We start from the raw sequence: 12047 nt of genomic DNA, 5'->3' as shown, positions 1-12047 counted from the left end.
GAACCAGTTTTTTTTAATGAGGAAAAGAGCAGGATGCAAAATGAACAAAGAAAATAAATAAAAATAAACCACCTGTGATTCTACACACCAGCATGAAAATACATGCAAAATAAATAACAAAATTATACAAGTGAAAATGGCACAGAATAAAGTATTTTGGGTTAAACTTCAAAACGTATGCAAAATACTTGTAGAGTGAAAATGATCGATGTGGATGAAAGACCTGTAAAAATGCACACAGGACTGCAAATATACCTGTACTCACTGAATACAATTATTCAAATTGTCACAGCACCATCTACACAAACTAAACTACAAGTGCGTCCCTAACTCTGTCGTTCATTTTTAAAGAATCAAATCTAAGAATGGAGCTTGATATATATGTCAGAGCACATGCAAATGGGGTCCTCTCTGTGCTGATAAAACCAGCCCATCTCAGACTCTGCAGCTGGGAGAGCAGCCCCAGCCCCGGAGTCCCAGTTGTTCCCATTCTCTGATCAGGACAGAACAGACACCTCACCATGGACTTTGAGCTTGGCTGGGTTTTCCTGGTTGCTCTTTTAAAAGGTAATTCATGGTGAATGAGAGACACTGAGTATGTGAGTGGATATGAGTGAGACCAGTAGATGTGTGACAGTTTCCTGACCAAGATGTCTTGTGTCTACAGGTGTCCAGTGTGACGTGCAGCTGGTGGAGTCTGGGGGAGACCTGTTGCAGCCTGGGGGGTCCCTGAGACTCACCTGTGTGGCCTCTGGATTCACCTTCAGTAGCTATGGAATGAGCTGGGTTCGCCAGGCTCCAGGAAAGGGGCTGCGCTGGCTCGCATATATTCATACTGATGGAAGTAGCACAAACTATGCAGACTCTGTGAAGGGCCGATTCCCCATCTCCAGAGACAACTCCAAGAACATGCTGTATCTGCAGATGAACAACCTGCAGGCCGAGGACAAGGCCACATATTACTGTGCAAGAGACAGGGTGAGGGGACCTCGCTGGGAGCCCAGACACAAACCTCCCTGCAGGAGGGGATCAGCACCACCAGGGGGCGCACACTGTGCACAATTCTGCTTTGTGTTGCCAGGAGCAGGTGTAGATGGAGGTTACAGGCAGGTTTCCTCTCAGGGTGTGGGGCTTCCTCTCCACACAGCAGTTTCTCCAGGGAGCCTCTCTGGACACAGAATTCTGTGTTTACCTATTAGCTGTGTGAATTAGATCATTGTTTTCCTAGGAAAACTACCCTAACATGCACAAAGACACAGTTGTTTGCATTGCTTACTCCTGTCCCTCAACAGGAGTGAATTACAGATTTCCTGAGGCACAATAGCTGAACATTTACATGATTCCCAGATGCACTCCCTGTGCAGCCAGGACCACAACCTCCCACAGCTCCCCATTATCTTCACCCAGCCCTTGTCCCAATCAAACAACGTGACACTTCCTTCATGGCACTTTGCTACTCAGGACTTTAAATGAGCTACAGCTTTATTCAATTCCTCTAAACAAGAGATAAATCATCTGCATGTATTAGTCAGGATTCCCTCGAGCAACAGAACCCAAAGCACATTGGTTTCCATGACAAAATATGTTGAGAAGTCCCATGATACTGTCACAAGTTGAGGAGCCAGGAAAACCAGTGGTATAATTCTCGCCTGATTCTGAACTAGTGTCTAGTCTCAGAACCTGCAGAGCCTATGATGTAACTCTAAGAACAAGGGCAGGAGGAGACCAATGTTCGTGTTCAAACAAGCACATGGGAAGTAAAAATGAGGGAATTCTTCCTCCCTATGCATCGGATTCTACTCAGAACTATGATGGAATGGGTGATGCCCAGGCAGAAAGAAACCATGGATGGAAATGCCAATCTCTTCTGGAAACTCATCACAGACATACACAGAAACAGTCGTGAATCTGGACACCCATGACGCAGTCAAGATGACACATAAAGGTAATCATGACAAGTCAACCTGCTGTAAATGTCGAGTTCAAAAACTGAAGATTTAGAAGTCCATGCCATCACTGGGGTGGAGCCTGGTGGGCATAGCAGTGCTCCTGTGGAGAAGGAGCCCCGAGGCCCATAGGGACTGCTGCGGTTTGAGGATCCCCTGGGTCATATCGGGTGAGACAGTTACCTTCTTGGAGTGTATTTGGGAGACAGGGCATTGCCTCTCATGGGGCAGGAGAGCTGACAGGCACCATTGCACTGCCCTGGTCATTAGCATAGGAGCCTCTGCTGAGAGCAGCTAACTGAACGCTCCCTTCTTGTTCTTCCTCACCATGAACTCCAAGCTCCTAGTGTTCATGCAACTGCCCTTCTGGGATAACCAGCTCCAACCACATCACAGCAAGACACTGTCCCAGAGGATCAGTGGGGTCCCTGTCACATTGAGTTCAACTATTTGGTGTATTCAAACCCAGCTAGAGCTCCTGAGATAAAACATAAGAGTCCTGAGCTGCCAGGTGTGCCAATGGATTGGACAAAGGCAGGGTGAAGGCCGGGTTCTGAAGGAAGCCTGGGACCCATGAGTACAGATTGTTCTATGTGAGGGCTTCCTGAACAGGGGTGGCTGGAAACTCCAACTTCAGGGACTAGAGAAGGAGCTGATGCCAATATTCCTCCCACCAATTATCATGGACAGAATTCAGTGAGCAGCACAACAACCCCCAGTAGACACTGAGCCACTGACACCAAGCCATACCCACCTTTCCTTCCTCAGGTGCTTCCTTACTAGGGAAAGAGTGCCTAGAACCCAGACCACCATTGCACCCTTCCTTCCAAAGACCACCATATACCCCCACAGGCACCAAGTCTACTGACCATATAGTGAGGCATAGCTTCACCTCTAGGGGAAATAGGAATTAGCCTCTTTTAATAAGGAGACCAAACTCACCTAGTTAAAACTCACAACACTATGGACAAAGTTGAAAAACACTCCCCGGGAGGCAAGGAGAACTCTGCAGAGGACTGACCTGAGGGACAGAGCAGCCAATACATGACAGCACAGTGCACACAGCACATGCAAGAAATGCTTCCAGAATGTCACGTTGTCAACAGTATGTAAACATTTCTCAAAAAAGACACTACTCTAGAAGCAGAAAACATAACAGGATTTTCCTAAAACACTTAAGAAAGCGGAGACATGGACATACAGAGTGATGGAGGAATTCATTCCAAAAGAAAAAACGATAAAAGGACATTGCCAGGGATATAATTAAAACACATATAAATAATAAGCCTCAAACAGAATTTAATACCTATCATAAGGAAACAGAACTTTTAAAAACTATCCTAAGAATACTAGCTGTGCTTGAGAAAGTCTAGAAGGCATGAGGATACCCTGACTACAGATGGAAAAGACCTAAAACCAGGTCAGGCTGAAACTTTTAAAATGCTGTAACCGAGGTGTGAACCTGATTGGATATAATGATCTCAAGGCAGAAAGAAGCAGATGAATGAGTAAGTGACATGGAAGATAAAATTTTGTGAGAAATGAAGCAGGAAAGAAGAGGAAAATTAAAATATTGCATCACAAACGTATACTTAGGGAATCAGCAACTCCATAAAGTGTAATAAAATTCTTTTCAAAGGAGTCCCAGAAGAAGAAGAGAGGGAGAAAAAAGGGGAGAAGTTTTGTCTGAATGCATTACAGTGGAAAATTTCCACTAAATGGTGAAGGAAACAGACGTCCACATCTATGAGTCACAGAGAACTCTCATTAAAATTAGAAAAAAAAAAAAAAGCAGGCCGACTCTGAGACATAACATAGTAAAATTCACAAAATACACAGATTAAAAAAACCCTATAAGCATGAAGACAGAAGAGTTTGCTAACGAATACGGGAAGATAAAAAAAGATTATGGCAGAAGTGTCCACAGAAACCTGCAGGAAAGAAGGAAGTGGCATGATATCCTCAAATGTTCAATTGAAAATAAGGCAGCCAATGGGGGAGGAGACAAGATGGCAGAACAACATGGGAGATTTTTGTGTGTCTCGCGTCCATGAAATACAGCCAGACCAACACTAAACCATCCTACACACCTAGAAAACTGATTGAGGATTAACACGACAATCTTCACAACCTGAACCACAGAATTCAACAAGTACGTGGTGTGGAAAGGGGACCTTGGGGAGCAAGAAGCTGCAGGATGGGAGGTGCTTTTGCAGGCGGAGAGAGGACAGAGACTGGGGAGTGGGGGAGAAAACAGGAAAAGCACCCCTCCCCAAAAGCAGCTGGAGAGAAAGTGGAAAATTGGAAACAGCCACAGGGACTAAACTAAAAAGGGACAAAGGAGAAAGGAGAGTATGTAAATTCCACTAAGACTATAAACAAGGGGAGAGCAAAGGCTGCAACTCTACAGCTCCATACGTGGAGGTGCTCTGGTGGGAAGGGAGAATCCCAGGAACAGAGTGGGGTCCAGGATGTTCTCAGGCCACACGGGGAGAGGCAGCTGCACTGCTGGAAGGACATTTGGAGGAGACTGCCAAAGCCATCTGGTCCCAGCAGACCCCGGAAAACGGCCACATTTGCTGGTGCTGGAACAAGGTCATTTAGGGTGAAGCCTGGTGCCAGACGTGTGTTGTGATTTTCCATAATCCATGAAACGCTGCTGCTACACTCTCTTGCAAACTTTTTCTGGGGCGGGCTGGCACCTGGCCACAGTCTCGGGGCAACGACAACAACAGTGTCCAGCAAGCGTTCCTAGGTGCAGCAGATATTCGGCCATTGCTCATTCGGCCATTGCTTGGTGAGACCCGCTCATTCGGCCATTGCTTGGTGAGACCCTCCCACAGAGGGGCAGAACAGGTCAAAGTCACGGTCCTTTGGACGTAAGGGACCGGGGAAAACAGCCGCGTCTGTGACAAAACTTGGGAGAGAGGTGTGGCCTGGGGCCTGGTCACAGAGAGTGAAAGAGCGGGGAGTGGACAAGGGCTGGAGACAGAGGATGGGTGCGCGATTGATGATCCAGGAGAACAGACTGGGTAGCTGGGTGGCGCCATTTTCACCTCTCCCGCGCATGTGCATTCGCACCTACAAGCACCGCAACAATCCACCCCAGGAGCCTAAAAGCGCCATCTCCTGGACAGCAGAGCCATTACACTGAGCCCCGCCCAACTGGGCCAACTGGGCTCTTCAGGAACACAAGTCTCACTGCCGCTTACTTTATGGACTATAAAGAGCTACATAGACTGACATCTAGGGGATAACAAAGTAATTTCAGTCCTACTTCAATCTGTTAGCAGGTTCATCTAGTCAATTTTCTTTTTTTTCTTTTTCTCTTTTACACTTATTTTCTGTATCTTGAATGCAGAAAGAGAAAAAATTATTTTTATTATAAATTATTATTAAAAATATTTTTCTTTAATTTTTGCTACTATATTTTTTACATTTCTGTAATTATTTTTTTCAAATTCTATTTTACTTCCATCATTGTATTTTACTCTACTTCAGTGTATTCCCATTTTGAAATTTCCAAACAGTTTCCTTTTTATTTTTTCTTTCTTTTTCTTTTTTTATCTTCTTTCTTCGTTTCTGTAGTTTTTCTGGAATGCAGAATGAGAAAAACTTCATTTCACTTTCAATTTCTATTAAAAATATTTTTCTTTAATTTTTTTACTATATTGATTGCTTTTATGTAAATTTTTTCAAATTCTCTTTTACTTCCATCATTTTATTTTAGTCTACTACGGTGTATTCACTTTTTGAATTTTCAAATGATTTCCTTTTATCCTTTTTGTATCTTTTTCTCTTTTTTGTTTCCTCTCTTTTTTCTAGAATACAGAAATGGAAAAAAATCACGTTTATTTTTAATTTTTATTAAAAATATTTTTCTTTATCTTTTCTACTATATTCTTTATTTTTCTGTATATTTTTTCAAACTCTATTTTACTCCCATCCTCTCATTTTGGTCTACTTCAGTGTCTTCATTTTTTCAAATTCTCAAATTATTTCCTTTTTTTTCTCCCCCTCCCATTTTTTTCTCTAATCTGTCAAACCACTTTCGACACCCAGAACAAAACACACCTAGGATCCAGCATATTCCATTCAATTTGTGTGTGTGTGTTTAATTTTTAATTTTAATAGTTGTGTAATTTTATCTTTTTATTTCAATTTTGCGACCTCATTAATTCCTTTTCTCCCTTCAAAATGACAAAACGAAGGAATTCACCCCAAAAGAAAGATCACGAAGAAACGACAGCCAGGGATTTAACCAACACAGATACAAGCAAGATGTCTGAACCAGAATTTAAAATCACAATAATAAGAATACTAGCTGCAGCCAAAAATAGATTACAATCCCTTTCTGCAGAGATAAAAGAAGTAAAAAATAGCCAGGATGAAATTTAAAATGCTATAACTGGGGTACAATCACGGATAGATGCAGAGGTGGCATGGATGGATGAGGCAGAACAGAGAATCAGCGTTATAGAGGACAACCTTATAGAGAATAATGAAGCAGAAAAAAAGAGGGAGATTAAGGCAAAAGAGCAAGATTTAAGAATTACAGAAATCAGTGACTCATTAAAAAGGAACAACATGAGAATCATAGGGGTCCCGGAAGTGGAAGAGAGAACTAGGGGTGGAAGGGTTATGTGAGCAAATCATAGCGGAAAACTTTCCTAACCTGGGCAAAGACACAGACATCAAAATGCAGGAAGCACGGAGGACTCCCATTAGATTCAACCAAAACCGACCATCAACAAGGCACATCATAGTCAAATTGACAAAGTACTCAGGCAAGGAGAGAATCATAAAACCAACAGGGAAACAAAGTCCATAACTTACAAGGGAAGACAGATCAGGTTTACAGCAGACCTATCCACAGAAACTTGGCAGGCCAGAAAGGAGTGGCGGGATGTATTCAGTGTGTTAAGTCAGAAAAATATGCAGCCAAGAATTCTGTATCCAGCAAGGCTATCATTTAAAATAGAAGGCGAGTGGGGCGCCTGGGTGGCGCAGTCGGTTAAGCATCCGACTTCAGCCAGGTCACGATCTCGCAGTCCATGAGTTCGAGCCCTGCGTCGGGCTCTGGGCTGATGGCTCAGAGCCTGGAGCCTGTTTCCAATTCTGTGTCTCCCTCTCTCTCTGCCCCTCCCCCGTTCATGCTCTGTCTCTCTCTGTCCCAAAAATAAATAAACATTGAAAAAAAAATTTTTTTAAATAAAATAGAAGGCGAGATAAAATTATTCCCATACAAACAAAAATTAAACGAGTTTGTGACCACTAAACCAGCCCTGCAAGAAATTTTAAGGGAGACTCTCTGAGGGGAGAAAAGATGAAAATATATCTGTATAAATAAATACATAAATACCAAAATCAACAAAGATTAGAAAGACCAAAGAACACCACCATAAACTCCAACTCTACAAGCATCATAATAGCAATAAACTCATATCTTTCAGTACTCACCCTAAACATCAATGGACTCAATGCCCCAATCAAAAGACATAGGGTAACAGAATGGAGAAGAAAACAAGATCCATCTATACGCGTTTTACAAGAGACCCACTTTAGACCTAAAGACGCCTCCAGATTGAAAATAAGGGGATGGAGAACCATCTATCATGCTAATGTTCAACAAAAGAAAGCCGGAGTAGCCATAGTGATATCAGACAATCTAGACTTTAAAATTTAGACTGCATCAAGAGATAGAGAATGGCATTATATCCTTCATAATCAAAGGGTCTATCTACCAAGAAGACCTAACGATTGTAAACATTTATGCGCCAATTGTGAGAGCACCCAAATATAGAACTCAATTAATCACAAACATAAAGAAACTCATCGATAAGAATACCATAATAGTAGGAGACTTCAACACCCCGTTCACAACAATGAACAGATCACCTGATCAAAAAATCAACAAGAAAACAATGGCTTTCAATGACACACTGGACCAGAAGGACTTAACAAATATATTCAGAACATTTCATCCTAAAGCAACAGAATATGCACTCTTCTCCAGTGCACATGGAACTTTCTCCAGAATAGATCATATACTGGGACAAAAATCAGCCCTAAGTAAGTACAAAAAGATCGAGATCATACCATGCATATTTTCAGACCACAATGCCATGAACTCAAAATCAACCACCATAAAAATTTGGAAAGTGAACAAATAATTAGAGACTGAAGAGCCTACGAAAGAATGAATGGGCTAACCAAGCAGTTAAAGAAGACATTAAAAAGTATATGGAAGTCAATGAAAATGATAACACCTCAACGCAAACCTCTAGGATGCAGCAAAGGCGGTCATAAGAGGAAAGTATATAGCAATCCAGGCCTTCCTACAGAAGGAAGAAAGATCTCAGATACACAACCTAACCTTATGATTAAAGATCTGGAAAAGGAACAGCAAATAAAACCCAAAAACAGCAGAAGGCAGGAAATACTAAAGATTAGAGCAGAACTTTGTGCTATCGAAACCAAAACACAGTAGAACAAATCAATGAAACTAAAAGCTGGTGCTTTGAAAGAATTAACAAAATTGATAAACCACTAGCCAGTTTGATCAAAAAGAAAAAGGAAAGGACCCAAATAAATAAAATCAAGAATGACAGAGGAGAGATCACAACCAACACAACAGAAATAAAAACAGTAATAAGAGAATGTTATGACCAATTATATGCCAATAAAATGGGCAATCTGGAAGAAATGGACAAATTCCTAAAAACACATACACTACCAAAACTGAAACAGGAAGAAATAGAAAATTTGAACCAACACTTAACCAGTAAGGAAATCGAATTAGTAATCAAAAATCTCCCAAAAGACAGCAGTCCAGGACCAGATGGCTTTCCAGGGGAATTCTACCGAACATTTCAGGAAGAGTTAACACCTATTCTCTTGAAACTGTTCCAAAAAAATAGAAATGGAAGGAAAACTTCCAAACTCTTCCTATGAAGCCAGCATTATCTTGATTCCAAAAACAGACAGAGACAACACTTAAAAAGAGAACTATAGACCAATTTCCCTGATGAACATGGATGCAAAAATCCTCAACAAGATATTATCCAACCAGAAACAATAATACATTAAAAAATTATTCACCACGACCAAGTGGGATTTATACCTGCGATGCAGGGCTGGCTCAATATCTGTAAAACAATTAACGTGATTCATCACATTGATAAAAGAAAGGACAGGAACCATATGATCCTCTCCATAGATGCAGAGAAAGCATTTGACAAAATACAACATCCTTTCTTGATAAAAACCCTCAAGAAAGTAGGGATAGAAGGACCATACCTCGAGATCATAAAGGCCATCCATGAACAACCCAATGCTAATATCATCCTCAATGGGGAAAAACTGAGAGCTTTCTCCCTAAGGCCAGGAACAAGACAGGGATGTCCACTCTCGCCACTGTTATTCAACATAGTATTGGAAGTCTTAGCCTCTGCACTCAGACAACACAAAGAAATAAAAGGCATCCAAATTGGCCAGGCGACGCCACTCTTACCACTGTTATTCAACATAGTATTGGAAGTCTTAGCCTCTGCACTCAGACAACACAAAGAAATAAAAGGCATCCAAATTGGCCAGGAGACAGTCAAACTTTCACTCTTCACAGATGACATGATACTCTATATAGAAAACCCAAAAGACCCCACCAAAAAACTGCTACAATTGATTCATGAATTCAGCAAAGTGGCAGGATATAAAATCAACGCAGAGAAATCGGTTGCATTCCTATACACCAACAATGAAGCAACAGAAAGAGAAATCAAGGAATCTATCCCATTTACAGTAGCACCAAAAACCATTAAATACCCAGGAATAAATCTAACCAAAGAGGTGAAAAATCTTTACACTGAAAACTATAGAAAGCTTATGAAAGAATTTGAAGAAGACAAAATATGGAAAAACATTCCCTGCTCCTGAATAGGAAGAACAAATATTGTTAAAATGCTGATAGTACCGAAAGCAATCTACATATTCAATGCAATCCCGATCAAAGTGACACCAGCATTCTTCACAGAGCTAGAAAAAGTAATCCTAAAATTTGTATGGAACCAGAAAAGCCGCCGAATAGCCAAAGAAATCTTGAAAAAGAAAACCAATGCAGGAGGCATCACAATCCCAGACTTCAAGCTGTACCTCAAAGCTGTAATCATCCAGACAGTATGGTACTGGCACAAGAACAGACACTCAGGGGCATCTGAGTGGATCAGTCTGTTAAGCATCCGACTTTGACTCAGGTCACGATCTGGCAGTTCTTGAGTTAGAGTCCCACATCAGGCTGTGTGCTGACAACTCAGAGCCTGAAGCCTGCTTGGAATTCTGTGTCTTCCTCTCTCTCTGACACTCCCCCGCTCATGCTCTGTCTCTGTCTCTGAAAAGTAATAAATAAATGCCAAAAAATAAAGAAAAAACAAGAACAGACACTCAGATCAATGGAACAGAATACAAAATCCAGAAATGGACCCACAAATGTATGGCCAACTAATCTTTGACAAAGCAGGAAAGGCTATCCAATGGAATAAAGACAGTGTCTTCAGCAAGTGGTGCTGGGAAAACTGGACAGCGACATGCAGAAGAATGAACCAGGACCACTTTCTTACACCATACACAAAAATAACCTCAAAATGGATGAAAGACCTAATGTAAGTCAGAAGCCATCAAAATCCTCGAGGAGAAAGCAGGCAAAAACATCTTTGGTCTTGGCCGCACCAACTTCCTACTCAACACGTCCCCAGAGGCAAGGGAAACAAAAGCAAAAATGAACTACTGGGACCTCAACAAAATCAAAAGTTTCTGCATAGTGAAGGCAACAATCAGCAAAGCTAAAATTCAACTGACAGAATGGGAGAAGATATTTGCAAATAACATCTCACATAAAGAGTTAGTATCCAAAATCTATAAAGAATTTATCAAACTCAACACCCAAAACACAATCCAGTGATGAAATGGCCAAAGACATGAATAGACACTTCTCCAAAGAAGACATCCAGATGGCCAACCGACACAGGAAAAAATGCTCCACATCACTCATCATCACGGAAATGCCAATCAAAACCCCAATGAGATATCACCTGACACCTGTCAGAATGGCTAACATTAACAACTCAGGCAACAACAGATGTTGGCGAGGATGCAGAGAGAGGATCTCTTTTGCATTTTGGGGGGCAATGCAAGTTGGTGCAGCCACTCTGGAAAACTGTACGGAGATTTCCCAAAAAACTGAAAATAGAACTCCCCTACGACCCAGCAATTGCACTATTAGGCATTTATCCACAGGACACAGGTGTTCCTTTTCAAAGGGACACATGCACCCCCATGTTTATAGCAGCACTATCAACAATAGCCAAAGTATGGAAAGAGCCAAATGTCCATTGATGGATGAATGGATAAAGAAGAAGAGATAAATATATACAATGGAGTATTACTCGGCAATCAAAAAGAGTGAAATCTTGCCATTTGCAACTATGTGGATGGAACTAGAGGGTATTATGCTAAGTGAAATGTGTCAGTCAGAGAAAGACAAAAATCATATGACTTCACTCATATGAGGACTTTAAGAGACAAAACAGATGAACATAAGGGAAGGGAAACAAAAATAATATGAAAACATGGAGGGGACAGAGCATAAGAGACTCATAAATATGGAGAACAAACAGAGGGCTACTGGAGGGGATGTGGGAGGTGGGGATGGGCTAAACTGGTAAGGGGCACTAAGGAATCTGCTCCTGAAATCATTGTTGCACTATATGCTAACGAATTTGGATGTTAATTTTTAAAACTAAAAATAAATACTAATTAAAAATTAAAAAATTAAAATATTTTAAGAGAAAATAATGCGTGATCATGCTGTTGAGGTAAATATTTCTTAAAGATTATGCCGAAGCCTCCATTAATAAAGGTAAAAATCCAAAACTGAAAAAAAAAAAAGAATTCTTCATATTGTCACACGGCCATCCACACAAACTAATGTAGAAGTGCGTCCCTAACCCTGTCATTCACTTTTACACAACCAAATCTAAGTCTGGAGCTTGATATATATGTCAGAGGACATGCAAATGGGGCCCTCTCTGTGCTGATAAAACCAGC

General features: G+C 41.2%; 1 gene segment (V, D, J or C); it reads left to right on the top strand.

Moving 5' to 3' along the window:
- The first annotated feature begins 246 nt into the window (after window positions 1–246).
- On the top strand, window positions 247–1227 carry LOC123584397. The segment is given in 2 exon segments: window positions 247–567; window positions 668–1227. Coding segments are annotated over 2 exon segments (591 nt in total).
- Window positions 1228–12047: the final 10820 nt, after the last annotated feature.

This window comes from Leopardus geoffroyi, chromosome B3, assembly GCF_018350155.1.
Source record: "Leopardus geoffroyi isolate Oge1 chromosome B3, O.geoffroyi_Oge1_pat1.0, whole genome shotgun sequence".
In the NCBI taxonomy this organism is placed as follows: domain Eukaryota; kingdom Metazoa; phylum Chordata; class Mammalia; order Carnivora; family Felidae; genus Leopardus; species Leopardus geoffroyi.
Note: the sequence above shows the minus strand (reverse complement) of the source record. Positions and strands in the feature narration are given on the sequence as shown.